Genomic DNA, 22,599 nt, shown 5'->3' with positions numbered 1-22,599 from the left:
GTATAAATCTTCTGAAACAAGATTATAGATGTACAGTTAAAACTTTCAATAAAAATAATATTTGGATGATTTGTAAAGCGCCTTTTTTGTGCAAAATCACCTCAAAGACGCTGTACAAGTATATAATATATTTCTATGTTATTACTAACTATATATGCAAATAATATACAGTACCAACCTTGATTTCAACTTTGATTTATGTGTAGTATATTTTAATTGTTGCTGTACGAAAGAAATAACATAAACTAAATAAAGTAACAATTATTTATAATAAAAAAATACCAAATAATTATCAGTGTTGAAGGTAGGTACAAACAAATTCATTGCCATTTAAAAACAACACCAATCAACCATAAAAATATCAACAGACTGTCGGCCATTTTGTGTTTTTCCGATTACTTAACGTCAGAGTTCATTTTACAGACATTTAAAAATCATCTTTCGGTAATCGTTGATTAAAGGTTACTTTAGCGTGCACAAATATTCATGAGCTGGCGTGCGTATAGAGTTTGGATTGTTTGACGCAAGCTGCAATGAAAAGGCACTTGGTAACAAATTTTATTATTTTACTTGAACATCGTACAAGTACATATTATTTATTTTGAAATCGTTTGGACTTTTTACACACCGTCTCCATTTTGAATATTTGCACTAATTTCATAAACACTGTTATTTGAACGATGAAGTTTGACGTTTTGTTTAGCAACTAGAAATACTAGAAATAGGAAAAGTGAAGCAATAACTAGAATACAACATTAAAATGACTCATTGTTATAATTTATAGCAGGATTATTTCAGTTCGGTGATGAAATGATCTCTTCGAGAAGGGAGGCTAAGTCTCCCGATAAGAAATCCTGGCAAGCCTTGGAGGGAAAGAAAACATACAATGTTTGCGTCACTTGCATGAAGAAAGGGAAATTCAAAGTTGTAAACGAGACCAACCATTATTATGGCAAAGCGGAGGTTTATTCCGACATGTTGGCTTACTGCTACTCCTTGCAAGTAAGTTCCAATGATTTTGAGGTTATTTTTTTATTGTTTTTGTGAAGTTTGGACGTGATCAGCGGATGGCGGGAGAAAATAGTGCAAATTACGCGATTGTGAGTCGTAGAAGATGTTGGGGACATCGCAAGAAGAAGAAATGGTACGATTTAATCAAATAATAGTCAAATCGGGCCATAAAATGATAAATAAAAATGGCTAAGTATTGCCCTGATGAAATGTTGATAGAAATGGCTTCTCCACCTTCTTCTTCTCCATCTCCTTGCCTTTCTATTGCCGTGCATCTTTGGTAACTTACTTTTTATATCGTAGACCGCAATCCATCACCGCGTAAATCATATTTAACCACTTTTCGAGAGAGGCAAAAAACTGGGGATGAATTTACCCAAACGAAAGACAATTGAGATGTCTTGAATACATCCTATATTAATCCAACCGATGTAGGTTTATTACCTCCATCAAATGGCATTGCTGGATGACTTGGTGATGGATTGCCATCAACGATATGCACAAATTGGTGACCGGATAAATCATCACATCTTTAAAAAGTTATATAAAGTCATGGAAAGTGATGAAATAAAAACTTTATTAACTGGGTTAAGTAGGTTAGGTTAGGTTTAAAAAAAAAAATTTCATCGTTTATAATGACTATATCACTTTTTAAAAGTGTGTTGAATTGTCACTGTGTTGAGTTATCATGGAACCGCACAAATTATTTTTCTTCGTTTCGTTTCACTAACGAAGAATTCTACAAATAACTAGACAGCTTGCCATAAGCAACTGAAGCTGACAGTCACGTAGCTGATGCCCAAAGTTACTATGCAATAAGTATACAAATAACTACTCGCGCAATCACAACATACACCCATTACGAAAAATTACTACATTTAGACATCTTTCATGATTCCTTTCTAACATACAAAACTAACTTATTAAATTTCTTAGCATGAAATATTTCAAAAATATTTTCACATCATTTTTCAAAGCTCCTATGTATTAACAGTCAATTACAATTCGTGAGCTTATTATAATTCTTGTTTTCAATTCATTTATTATTATCTATCCACACACTTCCTTCCTTTTATAACAATCTCAGGCGAAATTACGTAATGATATTTTATGGACATACGTAATAGGTACTATAACTATGTAATAACTAAAAATATCTAACTGTATCTTATTGTACTGTGTATGTCTTAACAAATAAATAAATAAATAAACTAAAATTACCATTTTATAACCAGTTAGTTAATATTGAAATTGTGGTAGTTGTTTTTTTTTTACGTTACCCCACACAGGAGGCCCAATAATTTCCCACAGGGCCTATGTCATCTTTGGGGATGCTGTGTGGAGGGTGTTTTTAATGAAAGGAAGGAGAGAAAGTTCTGGGAAGGATAAAAGTATGAGGGGCGGGTAGGAATCTAGGGTTCAGTATGTCCAGGAGTGATGGACGTATAAATTTATCCCTCCCGCTATGCCGCAAGGTGATGGGTCGAGAGACCAGTTGGAGAGGTCAAAGGGTCTCTTCAAACCAGCCTCTCCCGATCTGGCACTCCACGCAGTTGGTGGGTTGGTGGGCAGGCGCATCCTGCACAATACACCTCACCGATGAACCCGGGCAGCCCTGCTAAGTCATCAAACATAGCGAACTACTCGGGGTGACGTATGCAGAGGTGTTGGTTATCCAATAAATGGTTCCCGGGGCAGCGGTACCAGGACTGTCTGGAGCCAGTGCGACTATGGTACTCCCAATCGGAGCGTGTTGTGAGGCTAAAACTTTATTAACTCTACGCGACCTCTCCTGGAATATGCTTTCCAAATATGGAGTCCTTACTTCGCAAAGGATATAAATCTGTTAGAGAGAGTACAGAGACAAAATACCAAGAGCTCTGAAAGATCTACGATACCAAGATAGACTCAAGGAACTAAGATTACCAACCTTACAAGAAAGAAGAGAAAGGGGTGACTTGATGGAGACTTTTATCTGGACATTACAGTTGCCCTAGCATCCAACAAATCTTCACTACTAATAAAAATATAAATCTCCGTGGACACTATTACCAAAACGCCTTTTGCATCTAATCCTAGAAAACACTTCCTTGCAAATAGAGTAGTGGATGCTTGGAACAAACTCCCACAACATGTCATCCATGCAACAAATATAAATCAATTCAAAGCTCTATTGGATTCACATTTGGAGAGAAGAAAGGACTTAGTTCAAACTTAAAACAACTCAATTACTGGCAAACTTGTTGTCAAATCAGATATGAGCGCATCAGCAGAATGCTGCCTGCTCTGCACATAATAATAATAATAATAAAGGTAGTGGGGAGGGAAAACGTTTTAATTCTGAATGGTGTTCTTGCGCCAGGGCGTTACTGAGAGTATCTTCCACTCTGCAATGTGCCGCAAATATACTATATATTATTTTAAACGAGTAATTTTTGAAATAACTCAAATTAATCAAATAAAATTTACTTGGGCTCGCCAGGAAATAAACCAGCGACCTCCGCTTTGCTAGTCGAGAGCTTTACTCCTCAACCATGGAGGCTGGAGATAGTAAAAGATGCATTAAAGTTCTATTTTCTTTCAATCAAAGTTTTTAATTTCCTACCTTTTGACGCCATGTTAGTATGATGTGACTTACTAACACATTGTCGTTGGGACACGGTCTTTGCCATTTTTCGCGGACTGTCGGTCAACTGCGGGACACGGCAAATGCCGTTTTTGTCGACTGTCGGTTTTTGGCGGGAAACGGCATTATACGGGTTTGTTATCAGCGTGAAATACTATGATTCATAAGTGGAATGGGCTCTTCAATTAGGCGAGGCAACCGCAAAAGGCTCTTTTTTGACAAGAAGCAATTAAACATATAAGTTATTGAGTGTGCGCCTTCGACCTTAGGCGACACTGTTTAATTTACGCTATCAGATTTCACACATCCAGTGATTGTAAAATTGCGGGCATGGCAAATATATATTATTATTTATTATATAACTATATGATATAAATAAACATGTTATCTTTTACTTGGAATTTTCAAATATTGAATATTGAATGCTATTTACTGAATTAATATCAATTTTATATTCAGCTTTGAAATGTGGTGAAATTATGATGTAATCAAAGCAATTATAATTTATTTTTGATGATTTCATATATATATGATTTCTTTGAAAATTTCAATTGAAAATATTATTTGGTTTAGAAATTGTGTCAATTTTAGGAAAGCGATATATTTATGCGCTAATCGCGAAAAACACCCGCTATAGACTAGAGTCTATTGTTTGAAGTGCCCGACTACAATGTGCTAACATGGCGTTAGTAAGTCACATCATACTTCTTAAACGTTATATTTCTACAAAAATATACACACTTTTTTCCCACAAACTACACATCTGCCTTGATGATGGACATTGCAAGGCTGTCTGAAACATTGGCTAAAGGAGGAGGTAATGCAACCCAACACAACATAATATCCTGTGATTAGATGGTTTGCATTTTGTAATATATAATATATAGTGGAGACTTAAGGAGGATTCTGATGACGGCAGTACAATAGTAATTAGTGTAATGTTGCAATATGACAGGTCACAACGGATGGAGAAGCCACGGACAAGGTGTTTTACATCTGCGACAAGTGTATCATGAGATTGCGTGCCGCTACTGACTTCAGGAAGCAGATCGAACTGTCGCAGAAGAAGTATCATAAAATACATCGTAAGTATGACTTTTGCTATTTATTAGCGATGCAACGGATATCCCGTTACTGTCCGTCCAGATTCGGAGAGTAATTTAATATCTTAGCGAAGCCTGATAGTAAATAGATAAAAGAAATTAAAACAATCTTGGTCCGTGCTTCAAGACGGGTCCTGTGAGTGCCCAAAACAAAAGCGCCAACGGGACGCGTCCCGTCCGAGAGCATGCCGCTAACGACAGACACCCGCGACGCACTAGACGCCGGGGTGTTCACTATCCGTTGCATCTCTTTCGCAATTCAATATCCGTTATCTCTACTATTTATGATTTTATTTCAACTAGCTGTGGCTCAATCGGTCTGCGTAGATAGAGAAACAAAGAATTGCTTTTGCGTCCGACAGATTGCGCTATTTAAAAAGCATGTTGTTACCTGTCACGTGTGACATCTATATAATATAGGTACATAAAAACACACGCGTATTCGAATGCAACGTTGTGTCGAAATTTCAAAGCAATCGGTAAAGATATTTCAGAGATATATGATTTTGAACAAACGAACATTTACATTTTTATTTATATAGATAGATGTTACTTTTTTATAAAGAAATATTCCCCCATAAGCTATTATCAAATATTGTCACCTAATTCTTAACCCGGGAATGTTTGTCTTAGTTAGAATAAATTAAATTGGTGACCATGTACGTTAAATGAATGTTTGGGTTATTTACACCAGGTGAGTTCTCACTTCGCAACAATCCTGGAGCCAAGAAGCCGCACCTGATCTCCGACTCAGACAGCGAGGAGGCAGAGGATCCCGATGAAGTCCTGGAGCATGGGGAGATATCCGAGGACCTCGACTCCACTGAAAAGATTACCATCGACAGCAATACCAGGTACTTAACCACTCAGAACATTAGAACGTCAAAAGACGTAAATATGATAATAGCGGTCAAGACATTTGAACGTCTTTTCACGTAAACGCGCGAGATTTTACAAAAATCGATTAGATTCCATCACTAGTATACGGATTGCCATGATTTAAAAAACAGAGTATCGATAATGAATAACGCTACGCGTCTGTATTCAAGAATATCTATGGAACGTAGAGGTGCATTATCTAAGTCGATTGGATCTGTCATCTTGTTCGTTCATAATTTATTGCGTTTCTAAATAATTTATTAAAAATATTTTAGTTTGGACGGTTAATATTTTGAGGTGACTAATAGTTTTTAATTATATTTCTTCAATATATAAAGTGTTATTTCTTTATGATACTCAGAAAAAAGTACATTTTTCACAGCTTTGAAATAATGGTCAGCGATTTTTACATATTTTTGACGTTTTCAGAAAATGTATATTTAGAAACGCAAATATTTACGTATAACAAAACAATACGATAGTGAATTTCATAATTTTTCCAAAACATTTTTTAGAATGAGGCTACGTTTCCCAAAACGTGAGTTATGAAGCTTTTAGTAAAACTCGTAAATAACACAAAAATTATCACGTTCTGACAGTTCTCAAAGGGACACATAATAAATAAAATTCTATGTCTGAGAGGTTAACTATTTTTTAATGATTATTTTAATGAAGCCTGCTCTACGAAGCTAGCGGCATTGATCACCAGTGCACATGCGTGAAACTCGACGTATATGAGTGGAACAGTTGATGTTGGTTTCTTGAGAACGGGCCGCTTCTTCGACTCGTTTTTGTGTAAGACCTCTCGTAATGGAACTAGTTACCGGCATCTGTTTTTCTTCCTTCGTATGATCCGAACCTCTTCAAGACCCGCATTAATACATCCCTTCCTACAGCCCCTACCTTAACCCGCTTCACAACGCTGCCCAACCGGGTGGCGACATAGATCTCCTGCATTCACACTGTGCAGACAGGGGCGCTCTTATAAGGTGTCACATAATTTTGCCCAACCTGCTATGTAAATATATAGAAATGTACATAAATAAAAATGTTCGTTTGTTCAAAATCTTAAATTCGAATACGCGTGTATTTTTATATTCCTATATACAGGAATCTATATAAATATAATATCTCTGTTCCCGACCTTCCTCTTCACCGTCGCCTTTCCCTCCCAATTTTTATTTTTCAGCCTTTCAAAATGCCATCATGCCAGCCATGAAATTCCGTAGTACACGGAGTACTGATATAAAATGTTTGCTGATTTATTAATAAATATTTTAAAAATTATTCGTTATCCGGTTAAAAACGGGACTGCAGGCCCATAACAAATGAATCGATAGTTTTCCTAATAAACTTTTAATATAATCACAATGTATCATAAAAATACGATTATTTACTCATTTCGTCATTGTATATTATTAAGGCAAACGCAGGTGTATGAACACGTGTTCCGATGTTAGGAAAGTACAAAAAATATTCGGAAACGGCCTGCAATCCTGTATTTAAACGGATTTTAATAAATCAGCAATACTCATCGTTCCCCGTGTAGTGCTAGCACCGGACAATCGGGAGATTATGAAAAAAAAGGTTTTTCTACTTAACTGATTTAAGAGTGACAGAAGTTAAAAAAAATATACACCTAGTACATATTATTTTACATACAGTTTACATAATAAGTAGGTACCAGTTATACAAGGATAATAATAATAAGTATCGTTAGTACAGGGTTTTCCAATAAGAGGTGTTATTTTGAATAGCCCGCTATTTCGGTAGATGTTACTTTTGGAACTGTAATTTTTTGACATTTGACAAGTAGAAACTACGCCAATAATAAAAATGGAACGATACACGCTTCAACAACGCATTGAAATTATTAAAATTCACTTGAGTGAATCAAATGCGAATCATCTTGAGTGATGAGGCCCATTTCCACCTCGGTGGCTTCGTCAACAAGCAAAATTGTCAAATCTGGGGCTCGGAAAACCCAAGAGTTATTGTTGAAAAGCCTCTCTATCCTCAACGTGTGACTGTTTGGTGCGGTTTATGGTCCGGCGGAGTCATTGGAGCTTACTTTTTCGAAAATGAGGCTGGAGCAACAGTTACGGTGAATGGATTGCGCTACCGAGAAATGATTAATGATTTTTTATGGCCGGAATTGGATGGTATTGATCTGGACAACGTTTACTTTCAACGAGACGGCGCTACGTGCCACACAAGCAACGAAACCATTGATCTTTTACGATTGAATATCAAAATAACGCCTCTTATTGGAAAACCCTATATATAGATGTCACCTGTGACAGTTAAAAACATGCTTTTTTGAAAAACAGCGCCATCTTTTGGACTAACATGCTTTTTTTTAAAACAGCACCATCTGTGGGACTTAAAAGCAACATGCGTAATTATTTCTCTATCTGCATAGACAGACTGAGCCACAGCAACGCGTGGCGGGATACAGCTAATATAAAATAGATAAATAAAACAACCTAAAAAAAAAACGTTTTTTGGGTTGAAATTTGTGTTCAAATGTAAATCATTAGTTTATGTTTGATTTATAATGTTAAATTAATGCCTATCAAAAAGCTTTTTTAATAATTTATAATTTTATGTTTCGTCATATTTAATATGGCAAGCGCAAAATTATTTTTTGAAATAATTACATCAAATAATTGTAAAATTTTCCTCCAATATTGTGAAAAATCTATGGCCTTTATTTTGAAATTTGACACACAAATAAATAAAATTCCACATATCATTACTAGATATTTGCAGCAATTTTTGATTTAAAAAATAATTATTCAGTATTTTGGCGTTGAATCCAAATTTAAGTTTTGTACGAAAATGGCCGTGCCGCCATTCCTCTTAGGATCAATTTAAAACCAACTTCGAATGAAGGTGCACTAATTCATAAGTATCTTTGATTTCAGTTCCGTCAATGTGGGGACTTCTCCAGGGAAAGAAGTGAACACCAGTGAAGCTGAACTTGGACTTGGAAACCAGATGAACTCGAAGTTACCAATGTATGTATGACATAATAACCAACTAGAATCTTTTCTCTTCACAATCAAAATCAATATCAATCAACTAGTTGCGCGTAATAATAATTGGCAATGCAATGCAATTAATATTGGCATAGCTTACAAAAAATAAGAAATGAAGGAAATAAGTTAGTTGCACAACGGTGAGGTTTTAAAATTGAATAGCCTTAAAATGTGTACCCTTCACCCCCCTTTGCCCCTTGTCCCCTTTTTTCCTTGATCAAGGCCAAACGACAAGGAACATTATTATCGTTGCATCTCGGTCACCGCGAACATTTGTGTCATTTTTGTGAATACCCTCATATGTTGAACTCGGCTGTGATTGTTCTGGAGCATCACAATCGTCCAGTGAAACGTTTTTACCCGCCGCAGTGAATGTCACTGTTTTTTTTGTGTTGAGTGAGCGAATGTTAAAGGGAATTGTATGCAAGCTGATAAGTGTAAAGGAACCAGCGGCTACGGAGGACGAGACCTAGGGTAAGTCTTTGGCCTTTCCCACTCATTTCCTCTTGTAAACAAACACTTATGCTCCGTCCGCACAGACAGGCGGCTTGCTTAGCGCCTAGAGCCTAGTGGCTTGCATTCTGGCTACTTGCTAGGATACACGGTGGCCGCACTGAAGGTGGTTAGCGTGGTGGCTCGCTAGGTGCCTTGGTCATTTGCTTGTCGCCACGTTGACGAGATGTCACTTTCAAAAATAGCTCTAAAACTGCTACTTACAGAAAATTCATCTTTAAAATATACCATTTCACGGCCTTATCCATCATATTGGGTTCATGACATAAATAAGTCACGGTCAAGTCATGGGGAGTTTAATGTTCTGTATAAACAATTGCGTAATTTCGACGAAAAATTTTACCAGTCCAGTCAATCATTTGATCTACTTCTTAGTATACATAATCCTTCGCCATAACCATAATTAACGTCTCATTGTAAAAAAAAATATGACATAAATAAATATTATTTATTATTTTTTGGTAAACTAATGTTTAAGACAAGATTTTTTTATGCATAGCACAAAGGGTAACAATTATTTTATAAGTAATAATTATTCGCCTGAAACACTCATCCACATTGAAAAATCTCCTGATAAAAGATACATGACGCCAACGGGACTTGAACCCGTGTCCTTTAGATTTCCGGTCGACAGCTCTGACCACTGAGCTATGGCGGCTTATCTCTTATCCGCGAAATAATTCATGTATCTTTTATCAGGAGATTTTTCAATGTGGATGAGTGTTTCAGGCTAATAATTATTGCTTTTAAAATAAATATAAATAAATAGATCACTTTTTCTACTTGGATTGCTACCTCTTCCCATAGTTTTTTTTTTTTTTATAGACAACTACATTTTTATGGAGTTCATTAGCTGGTTTCCACAGAGGTTCTCTTTTAAAAACAGATGCAATTAATATTTCGTCCATTTTTCTCTTCAAAAATGCCTCGCGCCTAGTGACAAAAAACCAACACGTCTGTTCACTTCGATACACGCAAAGCGACTAGCATGCGACTAGCTAGGCGCCAAGCGCGCAGTGCGGCCAGTCGCGAGTATTCTAGAACGTTTGTTTTACTAAGCTACTCGCTAGGTAACTCGCTAGACTCTAGGCGCTAAGCAAGCCGCCTGTCTGTGCGGACGTGGCCTAAGGCAAATTCAATTCGTTTTTGGTTTGTCTAAGTCATTATCGCACTTACCGCAACCCCCCCGCACAATTGCGAACGAAAGATTTGCGCACCACCATCAACTATTCTACTTCTTTCGTATGGTGGGGGGGGCGGAGAGCGACATGCGAGCCAGGCGTCGTCCTGTGGATCTTCAATCCCTGTGAGGAACGAATGCAGCAGGCATTCCTTGACCACTCTTTTGGTCCCCTTGCTAGCACTGCATTCACGAGGCAGGTATGGATACTGCCGCCCTGTGACGATTTGATCTCTGATCTATGATGATGGACAACTTTACTGTCTAAATATCCCGTGGTTTTTACTTTTATATCATACCAAAGTACTAGGATAGGCTACAGTTAAATTGATTGAAAAACGCATTTTGGTGAAATTTTACTTTAGTAATTTAACTTGTACTCTAGCAAACGTTGAAACCGACGAGCCTAGTCTTGACAGCGGATGCGTCTGCCTATCTACGACGTAGCGGGCCAGATAGTAAGGCACTGATTGAGGGAGGCCCTTTTACCTCTCCAGCAAGACTCTATCGACCCGTCGCCTTGCTCTGCATGAGCGAAATTATAAGAATAGTGTCGGAAAAAATCTTTTACGTGATAATATTAAATATATTGACATCACCTAAGTATTGGTTTCCCATAGGGAGAAATCCGTTGTATTGGGCAGTTCGCAATGTAATTGCGCTTATGTATGTTGCAGTGGAATAGTGTATTTTGTCGTGTTATCGTAAGTTTATGAGTTGCAGAAGTTCGCAACAGTCGAATTTAGAGTTTAGAATTTTGAATAAAAAAGTCGTTTATTTTAAAATGTCTTATATTTGAGCAAGTAGTCTCATGAAAGTGTGATCTCAGAATTTGACCGTTAGGAGCTGGAACCCTGCAATTGCAGTATTGAAGAGTTGTGCCTACACATCACGAAACACTGCAATTGCAGTGTCGATAATATAATACAAATCAAATTGATAATTTATATAGAAATACTAATCGAATTGAATTGGAAACTATAGAACATATTATATCGGGATGTTCTATATTAGCGCCGTCCGAGTATACATTTAGGCACAATCAAGTTTTAAAAATAATTCACCAAAGTTTGGTAATTAAACATAACTCGATTGACTGCCGTAATATGGTACCATATTATGAATACGAACCAAAATATATTATGATAAAACTATACTAACAGACCGAACGATTAGTCATAATAGACCCGATATAGTTTTACATGACAATATTTAAAAAATTACTTATATCATTGATGTCGCTATTCCAAATTCCTGTAATATTCAAAAATCTGTTAATGAAAAAATAAGAAAATACACAGATTTAGGAAATGAGATTAAAAAAATTTGGCATTCTCAGACTATAAAAATATTACCATTTGTTATTTCGGCTACTGGCATTATACCTAGCTCTCTCATTCAAAATTTAGGCAAAAAAATCAGTCATTTTAAATACATGTAGGATTACGAAAGATTTTTTAAATATTTATGTTGAGGGATCAGTAGGATTTATAGGCCCTGTTAGAAGTTCTACCGAGCCGAACCCTCTGATATGAAAATATCTGGAGTCGGTGAATTATTTTCCCATTTGATCTCTGGTGAGTTGACGTGTTGTTCTTGTATTGTTTTGTATTTATTTTGCTTATATAATGCACTTACATAATGTTGATTGACTAGATGATCATTTGTGGAAGGGTTTAGTTTTTTTTGTGGGAAAGATTTAACCCGGACATAAAGTCGGAAAAATTATAATATTTGTACTGTATTTATTGAATATTCTTGCCGGCTCGTATGGGTTAAACATTGCACCGTTTTCAGTGGCGATGGCGCGGAAGTGTCACCGGCCGGAATGTTGCTGGTCTGCTGCCCGGTGTGCCACGAAAGCTTTCGCTCCACTGATGAGCTGAGTCGACACGCGCGCATCCACGACGCTGCCATCTATCCAGGACCCGACTTCCCGCAGATGCAGATGAGGGTTCGGCCCATCACCGAGTCCACCATCAAGTTAGTCAATATTGTATATTATTTATCGATATGTAGACCACTTGCCGAATTATTTTTTTCCGTAGACCCAGAGATGTGCAAAATGGGTACCCAAAACCATTTGAAATGCAAAATGGAAATGGGTCAAAACTTTTCCATTTGAAAATGCAAAATGGGTTTTAGAAAAGCTTTTCAAATGCAAAATACCCATTTTCAAAATGCATTAAAAATGCAAAATGGTTTCTCAGGTCAAACAATTAAAATAATTATAGAATTTTTAAACAATTTTTTCATTTAATAATGGACATCAATGTAGAACAAACATATTACATGATGGTAAATCCAAAAACACCACGACCACAGATTATGAAACCACAAAAAATTTGCGCGGGACTAATGTTGCCAACGTAAAAACATAGAAACTGCTATCTAACATTTAATATTACAGCGTCATGGTCCCATGTTCAGTATTTGAATCGGTATTTTTTGTAATGGTATCACTCAATTGCCAGGGCTCCTACCAGGGAGCAACTTGACAAATGTAAATTATCTCTCATAGCGAGGTTGAGGACCGACTGATATTTGGGGCTTATGAAAAAAAGATGAGTGGAGATAGTAGGAAGAATGTTGCAAAAAAGCATTTAAAATGGAAAATGCAAAATGGTTTTTAGAAAAGCATTTAAAATGCAAAATGGAAAATGCCCATTTTGCATTTCCATTTGAAATGGATTTATTTGAAATAAAGCACATCTCTGCATAGACCCCCTGCCTGCCGAATATTGAATTTTCCTAAAACTATTAACGTCCCATGTGATAATCATTTATTTTTTTCGTAAAAAGATTCCCTTCCCTTGCCTGCCCAACAACGGGGTGGCGGTATAGTTCCTCTGTCTTTACATTGTGCAGACAGGGACGCCCTTGTGAAGTATTACACCAAATGAAAATGAAGCAGGATAAGCAACGGGAATTTCTTTCTGTAGCTGGTCCTACAGAACTGCCCCTTAAGGCGATGCACTACGTCGTGTAATATTTTAAATTGAGCCGCTATCAATAACAACCCTGACGTAGATGGCGATAAGGTTTAAATTCCCGCTTAACACCATTCGCCTGTTTTGATTTATGCAAGAAAAAAACATGGCCAAAAAGTGCCTTTTATTTTATTTTGTGGATGTTCAGGCATAAATTTTTTGATCATTTTATAAATAACTTAATTTGCCAAACTATACAATAAAATCATAACCGAAAATGGGTTCGTAAGTAGGAGATTTTGAACTTTAAAACAGTTTTCATAGACCTTATACATTATTTTTTTCAGGGCTTATAAAAAGACTTATCTAAAAAATACTCGATTATTTCAAAGGCCAAGATGTATTCTACTCGCAGTATTTAATTAAAGCATCTGAAACATTTCTAGTCGACCAAATTTTCAAACCAAAAACACATGATTTTGCATTACTACGTATGGCATCGCCTTAAATACTTTGTCAGTGCTTATTCCGGTCATTTCTTCTTGTCACATGATTTCCGATTCTTCGACGTTCCATTTCCATAGTCAAAATGTCCTCAAACTTAGTTTTTAAGTCTGTGTAAAGTACATTTAAATGTTGATAAACGTTACCCTGGACGTTTTTTCAAAAACAAGTTGGGGATCTAGGAAAATTCGCGGCTTCCGATGTGCAATGTTTTGTTTCATCACTTTTCATGACTTTATAGCACTATTTATAGGTTTGTTGAATTGTCATTTTGAGGAGTTATCTGGTCACCATTAAAGATGATGTGCCAGTACTTTTGCGCATTGTTTTAGAAAAAATAGCGGAATTTTATCTGTTCCTGCAGACTCGGTGGGGGATGGATTAGCTGTAGTGGGAAGTTAACCTCTCAGAAAAGGACTTTTATTTATTATTTTTCGGAATAACTTATTGAGTAAAACCTCAAATTATAATATTTAAATATTGAAGACAATATTAGTGATTTTTAAACGCAAATCTGAAACAGAAAAATCAGAAAAGGAAACGGTCACATCTGGGACACGAACCCAGGACCCTTGTCTTTCCGGGACAATGCTCTACCAACTGCGCTAATGGGACCCTATCCTCATCGGTCACTTTTAACTGTATCATACTTCGAATAAGAACTACCAACGTTGTCTTCATTTTTTCACCGCACATTTTTATTGGCAACTATCTTTATGTATGATCGCAAGATTCATGTGACCGTTTCCTTTTCTGATTTTTCTGTTTCAGATTTGCGTTTAAAAATCACTAATATTGTCTTCAATATTTAAAGACTTTTATTTACTTTGTGTTCCTTTGCGAACTGTCAAAACGCGAAAATTTTTGTGTTATTCACGAGTTTTGTTAAAAGCTTCATAACTCACGTTTTGGGAAACGTAGCCTCATTCTAAAAAATGTTTTGGAAAGATTATGAAATTCACTATCGTATTGTTTTGTTATACGTAAATATTTGCGTGTCTAAATATACATTTTCTGAAAACGTCAAAAATATGTAAAAATCGCTGACCATTATTTCAAAGCTGTGAAAAATGTACTTTTTTCTGAGTATCATAAAGAAATAACACTTTATATATTGAAGAAATATAATTAAAAACTATTAGTCACCTCAAAATATTAACCGTCCAAACTAAAATATTTTTAATAAATTATTTAAAAATGCAATAAATTATGAATTAACAAGATGACAGATTCAATCGACTCAGATAATGCACCTCTACGTTCCATAGATATTCTTGAATGCAGACGCGTAGCGTTATTCATTATCGATACTCTGTTTTTTAAATCATGGCAATCCGTATACTAGTGATGGAAATAAATCGATTTTTGTAAAATCTCGCGCGTTTACGTGAAAAGACGTACTAATGTCTTGACCGCTATTATCATATTTACGTCTTTTGACGTTCTAATGTTCCGAGTGGTTAAGGGTTAATTGGGCATTATTTACAATGGGAATACATATTTAAACAATTTGAGATATTGAAACAAGGGTAAATGCAGGTAACTCCATTAATGGAGGACTGAACGCAGTTGGCGCTAACAAAAAATTGTCCAAAGAAGCGAAGTTAGCAGTCCACAATGGAGTGCTGGTACCTACCCTGATGTATGGAAGTGAGGCATGGAACTGAATGAAAGTAGATTGAATGCTGTTGAAATGAAATCCCTGAGGCGTATGTGTGGTAAAACCATGTATGATCGTGTGAGGAATGTGGAGATCCGCAAAGAGTGCAAGGCTGATGTAAGCGTAATGAGTAAGATTGAGAAAGGGACGCTTAGATGGATCGGGCATGTAGAGCGAATGAGCGAAGAAATTAGTATAAAGAGAATATATGATGCAAATGCGAATGGTAGCTGAAGTCGGAGACGCCCGAGGAAGACATGGCACGATCAAGTGAATCAGATGCTCGATTCGGGTCGTGTCAAGAGTCAGAATAATAGAAGAGTATGTATGAGACGATGTATGAATATGAATGAGGCAAGGAGTGTGTGGTGTGACCGAGTTGTTTGGCGGTCCGTCCTCTCTGCCTACCCCTGCGGGAAACGGCGTGATTGTTAGTAAGTTAGTTAGTTTGTCGTATTTAAACTCTCTTTACACCCATTCTAATTTATAAATTTACATTTACATTTCTTACCTTTTTACTTCAATAACACCAGGACACTAGCTTACCAAAATTCTCCGATTCCGAGACTTCACAGTCTTTCTGATCTGGGTGATATATTTCATTTGAAAACTAATCAGTATAAATGTTGTATATTCTATCACTTTTATTCTTCTAGACACAAATAGACCTATGTACCCATATTACTTCTCCGCTTCTACTATTTTGTTTTGTTGAATCTTTTAAATTCAATTATATGCGTGAGGATTCATTTTTGCCATTATGTTTACATTCTTCTTTATTGTATTAATTTTTAAGTGTTTACTCTGATACAAAATGCTTGTATATTTTTTTTAAAGAAAAGCCCAACAGGGCGTGTAATAAATAAATAAATAAATAAACTTTCAAGTTTATCTAGTTTTACGTATGTCTAATTTTTTATTGATTTTAAATTTCATCTTGTTCAAAATGTATTATGATTTTGAGTGCTTCTACGCACTATGTTTGTCTTCCACTTTAAATAAAAATTATTAATGACCTCTTGACATCCACGGCCGAATAGTTTTATATATATTATTTATTCATTGAAATAATATAAACACGTGCATAAGTACCTCCATCGGCATCTCCTAAAAACCTGTTTGCCACTTCAAATCAAGACTGCCACAAAAACTACTAAATGTCGACAAAAAAACTCTACTATCAAGTTTGAGTCATGTTTTTAAATCGTAGTTTAATAGGAACGGTTGCACGACCTTTTGAAGGCCAAAATACTTTAATTTAATTAATTTCAATACTGTAAAAACATTATACAGGGTGTATCGGCAAGTACCCGACAAACTTTAACCAGCTATTCCTTAGCACATTTGGAGTAAAAAATGTTATGGGCGCTTTGCTGTCTGGTGACATTTTTTTTCCATTAAAAACAAAAAATAAATAAAAAAATCCACACTTCGTCACTGTCATTTGCGTTGTTTCTCGCGTTCAACAGCTGTTATTAGAAAGTGTGTCAAAAAGTTTCTTCGCTCTTTCGTACACACTAAATAATAATAGTTAAAAATGAGACGAATGGTGCCGTGCCATTTCGTTGTGATTGTAAAAGCGCGCCAACGTAGGTGCGTACGTACATTATTCAACGAAACTCGAACAAAATATTGCCAGACGGGTTTTCAAACTTTGACAAAGGATAAAACATTGGTGACATGTGGTGAAAATATGAATAGTAAATTTTTTATTGAAAAAAAATGTTACCGGACAGCAAAGTGCCCATAACATTTTTTACTCCAAATGTGCTAAGGAATAGCTGGTTAAAGTTTGTCGGGTAAGTGCTGATACACCTTGTATATGTCACTAGTAAGGAGTCATGTAGAATACAATTCCACGGTTTGGTCCTCAAATTATGAGGTTTATTCACATGCGATTGAAAGAATCCAAAATAAATTTTTAAGATATGTAAATTTTAAAATGGGCATTCCTAGAGAATACCTAAATTACGATAATGTACTTTGTTCATTAAATTTAATAAAATTATCTGATCGCAGAATTATTTCCGATTTAACCTGTTTGTATAAAATTATTAATTCAATGTTTGATACCCGTGATTTATTATATGTAATCTCTTTTCATACTCCAAGCAGGTCGGTTACAAGACAGTACCTACCATATTATTGTAGCAATTCTATATCAACGTCCCAATATCACACTCCTATGCGACGGATTCAACAGCTGGAAACAAATACTACGATGTTGTTGATATATTTAGTACATCAATTTCAATATATAAGCATACCTTATTGAAGTTTTTTTCATCAAGTAGGGAATATTTTGATAAAGCTATTTAAATTGACAGTATTATAGTATTTTGCACATTAACGGCTGAAAGAAAAAAATTATTTTGGATTTCAACAAATATTTTTTTTATATATGTGTTTTAAACAGTCATTTCCTGCACTATTTACGAGTATAATTTATTAAATATTGTTATGTATGTATGTAAAAGCCTTAATAGGCGTAAAATAAATGAATAAAATGCATTGCAATTATCTAGTACAGATTTGAGCTATTTTATTTGTTTGTGTTTTTAATTATAAAATAATATTTAATCCCGCAATGCTTCGCTATTGCTAATGTCTTTATTGAGCGTCTCCGACTTCTTGCACCATTCACCACTGTATACCACAATGTTACTGTTAAAAAACTACATTACTTCCAATTTTATTCTACTCCGTATCTCAGTCCCGTACAGAGATATTGCGTTAACGTCCCTAATTATGCGTCCTGGAAAACATTGGTCTGAGGCAGTCAACTCTTAGATCAGCAACATCATCAGCTGTAGGCAGACTGATGGAACCTAAGCGCAAGCCAAATACTAAGTTTGGTGATCGCACTTTCGGAGTATCTGGGCCGAAGGCTTGGAATAAACTCCCTCCGGAACTAAGATCCATAACAAGTCCAACAGAATTCAGGTCTAAACTAAAAACTTACCTTTTTAAGCTGTCGTACCCTTAAATTAAATATACCATTCCTGAGAGAAAGTCCAGTTATATTTAATTTTCCAATTATGTCCTAAATCTAAATTTCGCCAATAAACAATGAGATAATGTTAATTAAGTGTTAATCTCAAGTGACCTACCAGGTAAGTATTGTACTGAATATTATCTCCATAAATAGTTAGTAATAACATAGATCACTGTAGAAATGTATTATAAATTTGTACAGTGCCCTTGAGGTGATTTTGCACAAAAACGGCGCTATACAAGTCATCCAATTATTATTATTATTATTAAGTATTCCTTGGGCGTCCCCGATTTCTTCTACCATTCAAATCACTCTCTAAACATTCCTGACACTAATAAGAACAAACTTTGAAATTTTCAGTGATATTGGTGAAGAACTTTAGGAGATTTTTAACAAACAAATATTTTCATTTTTATTTATACATATAGATATCATTCCTCTTAATTTTAGTATGGAAACATATGAACTACTTACTGCAGTTTAAAGCCAATGAATCCACCTAGATTTCGCCGTTTATCTTATATTTTTAGGTTCTATAAAAATGACACATTATGACAAGCGATCGCTCAAAACGTTTTTGTAAAATGATGATTTGAAAAAATGGCAAAAATCACCCGAGTGAATATTTTCAAAAAATGATTTCTCTGAATATTATTCTGGAGAAACTACTTATGGGTAGATTATTCATGTTTTTATAAATATATTAACATCCGGTAACACGGTACAATTTATAAAAACATCATTTTCAAAAAAACAATGGAGCCGGCGAATGGAGAAAATTTCTCATCGGCAAATCAACAAGTTAAAGATTTCAATTTTTTATGATTTTAGAGGGAAATTTGGTGATTTTTTGTGAGTTAATGGTAATTACTAAAGAAAATATTCCTGCCACTCTACTGTGATAATATCATGAAATAAATAATAATAAATATTGGAAAAAAGGTGGTTTTTGGGACGGAATTTTAATTAAGAGGAAGCTACAAGCCAAAAATGTGTATATTCTTGGTATACCTTATATCGTAGGTAATAGGCATTAAAATCACTTGGCAAACTTAGTCTTGAAACGTTTGATTTCAAGCAAAAAACTGCTTTTTTTTATTTTGTAAATAATTTTATAAGAAAACAAAAAAGTTAATCAAGTGAAACTGTCACAGATAATCTTAGCTATAATACTGTATTTTTTAAAAGTTATTTCCTTTATGCGTTCATACATTTCTATTGAAAAAAAAATATTTTTAATAGTTTGCATTTATATTTTTTATTGAGTAATTTATATTTTTATTTGTATTCTACTTAAGCGAAACGATAGGAAAACCTTCAATTTATCTAAAGCATATTTTTTGGTATTCATAATGTACAACCAATTCGTTATGAAGATTAATCAAAATAGTGATTTGGCATTATTTATTTTATATTTCATCGTATTTACATAGTACGTAGAGCAAACATGATTTTTAAAATAATTGTCACTAATGTCAACTGAAGGGTTGAAAAACTTTTGTAATCGACCCATTTTAAAACACATTAAACAGCTGATATTAACCCTCCCAGTGACTAATTTTTCGGACTCGATTTACACGAAAAAGTAAGCTCAAATCAATTAAAGTTATACCATAGAATCGACACTGATTCCCGCTTGTATTACGAGTTTCTGTACCCATAGTTGGTTCATTATTAATTCCTCCTTTGGCAGACTGCAATGATAAGTATTTCAAGCTGCACCACAAACAATAAATAGTTTATTAATAATACAGGGTTTTCCAATAAGAGGTGTTATTTTGATATTCAATCGTAAAAGATCAATGGTTTCGTTGCTTGTGTGGCACATAGCGCCGTCTAGTTGAAAGTAAACGTTGTCCAGATCAATACCATCCATTCCGGCCATAAAAAATCATTAATCATCTCTCGATAGCGCAATCCATTCACCGTAACTGTTGCTCCAGCCTCATTTTCGAAAAAGTAAGGTCCAATGACTCCGCCGGACAATAAACCGCACCAAACAGTCACACGTTGATGATAAAGAGGCTTTTCAACAATAACTCTTGGGTTTTCCGAGCCCCAGATGTGACTATTTTGGTTGTTGACGAAGCCACCGAGGTGGAAATGAGCCTCATCACTCAAGATGATTTTTTGATGGAATTCTAATAATTAATAATAGTGAATTTTAATAATTTCAATGTGTTGTTGAAGCGTGTATCGTTCCATTTTTATTAATGGCGTAGTTTTTACTTGTCAAATGTCAAAAAATGACAGCTTCTAAAGTAACATCTACCGAAATAGCGGGCTATTCAAAATAACACCTCTTATTGGAAAACCCTGTACTTTATGTAACAAAATATCATATTGTATTAACACTAATTGAAAAACTGGACACATTTTACAAGGCCTTGTAGAGTTGATTTTAATCAGAAATAAGCATTCTTTCAACAGTAGCTTCTATGTTTATATCTAATAGATTCATTTTAAACCTTCATTAGTTTATAATTCTACAAAATGTTGAAAATATTACCTTTATTTGTGTTTATTCTGACGGCAAACGGTGAATTTGTCTGCGAAAAGAACACAAACGTAGTTTCGTGCGTTACGGACACAGCAGACAACGTTCTCAACAAAGGAATAGTATCAGACGATCAAGAAATTCAGTTTGTGTCCTTGTCCAAATGCAATTTAATCGATGTAGAACCTCAATCGTTCGAAGGACTCGTCGCTTTGGAGAATTTGGATCTGTCGTTGAACCAACTAACATCGCTCAAAGCTGGAATATTCGACAATCTAGCTACGGTGAAATATCTGAACCTGTCGAATAATGCCATCGGAGAGATGGCAGCGCAACTGTTCAACCAAATGACGGCTTTGGACAACATTGACCTGTCGAACAATCAGTTGATTTTCATCGACGGCAACGTGTTTGAAGCCAACGTCAATCTACAAGCAGTCAAACTATCTTATAACTTGTTCAACGGATTACCTAGTGAGATATTCGCTAACGCGAAAAATTTGGGTAGCGTTGATTTGTCCCACAACGACATGTCCAATTTACCCGATTTTATATTCGAAGGATTAACAGCGTTAAGTCACATTAACCTCGCTTACTGCAACCTCGTCACATTACCCACCTCAGTTCCAGCAGAAAACGCTCTTACACAGTTGTACGTGTCAGGAAACTCAATTGCAACCATAAGCGACAACTATTTCAATGATTTTGGCCAGCTGAATGTTTTGGACTTGTCGAAAAATCAAATATCGACACTTCAAGACAATGTTTTCGCAGCATTGTCGAGTTTGAAGATCTTGAATGTTTCGTCGAATGCTTTAAACGATCTGACGCCCGCGGCGAGTCTTCAGCAGTTGACCACGCTAGACGCGGCGAATAATAAGATAAACTTTCTGCCGACGTTTAACTTGCCGTTGGTGCGGTATTTGGACGTTTCCGAAAATCGTCTGACCAATTTTGGTACAATGGTCGGCATGAATATACCGAAGAAGTTGAAAACCTTCAGGTTACACAAGAACCCTTGGCAGTGCGGATGCTTGGAGCAAGTCCTGACTATATTACGCAGGAGGAGCATCAGCTATGAATTCTCTCCGTACTTCGATGGAAAGCTTCCAGTTTGCATAATAGTCAAAGACAAGAAAGCTAAATGCATCAGAGACAATCGAAACGATGAAGATTTGGATTTGCAATATAATAATGTTATTAAAAAATATCCCCAATAATAATCCCTCAAGACTCTGGCTTATTCTGTCAAAATTTGTGCATATTTCCACTTTGCAATAAAATCCATGGAATATTTCTGAATTGAAAACTGTTTTTTGAAATAAATATTAAAATTTTGAATACAAACCTTAATTTTTTTTTTACGTTTTTTCGTTTAAGGCAATGCACTATGTCGTGTAATATTTTAAAGTGAGCCGCTATCAATAACAACCCTTACGTAGATGGCGATAAGGTTTAAATTCCCGCTTAACACCATCCTCCTGTTTTGATTTATGCAAGAAAAAAACATGTCCAAAAAGTGCCTTTTATTTTATTTTATTTTGTTCAGGCATAAATATTTAATTTTTTTCCGATCATTTTATAAATAACTTAATTTGCCACATTATACAATACAATCATTATCGAAAATGGGTTCGTAAGTAGGTGATTTTTAACTTTA

General features: G+C 35.4%; 2 protein-coding genes across 4 annotated transcripts in view; both read left to right on the top strand.

Annotated features, from left to right (window-relative positions):
* Positions 1-680: 680 nt before the first annotated feature.
* LOC149414159 (uncharacterized) overlaps positions 681-22,599 on the top strand; it is a 60,451-nt gene continuing 38,532 nt past the window's right edge. For all 3 annotated transcript variants that reach the window (XR_016303986.1, XM_089643691.1, XM_089643690.1), the window contains exons 1-5: positions 681-1,002; positions 4,593-4,722; positions 5,435-5,594; positions 8,547-8,639; positions 12,151-12,336. Coding sequence is in view for 2 of the 3 variants with exons in the window: in XM_089643691.1 (XP_089499817.1) it covers positions 811-1,002; positions 4,593-4,722; positions 5,435-5,594; positions 8,547-8,639; positions 12,151-12,336 (761 nt within the window). In the remaining variant the exon portion in view is untranslated. The remainder of the gene's footprint in view (positions 1,003-4,592; positions 4,723-5,434; positions 5,595-8,546; positions 8,640-12,150; positions 12,337-22,599) is intronic.
* LOC149414162 (uncharacterized) lies at positions 20,822-22,261 on the top strand. Its single transcript, XM_089643838.1, has one exon. It carries the CDS (start codon positions 20,936-20,938, stop codon positions 22,157-22,159), a length of 1,224 nt encoding a protein of 407 aa, XP_089499964.1. The 5' UTR covers positions 20,822-20,935; the 3' UTR covers positions 22,160-22,261.

Source organism: Hesperophylax consimilis, chromosome 20 (genome assembly GCF_061612785.1).
Source record: "Hesperophylax consimilis isolate HC1 chromosome 20, BYU_Hcon_1.0, whole genome shotgun sequence".
Taxonomy (NCBI): Eukaryota; Metazoa; Arthropoda; class Insecta; order Trichoptera; family Limnephilidae; genus Hesperophylax; species Hesperophylax consimilis.
This window is presented reverse-complemented; position numbering and strand designations above follow the sequence as displayed.

Coding starts and splice junctions, on each gene's coding strand:
- LOC149414162 (XM_089643838.1), top strand. CDS start 20,936: ATGTTGAAAATATTACCTTTATTTGTGTTTATTCTGACGGCAAACGGT.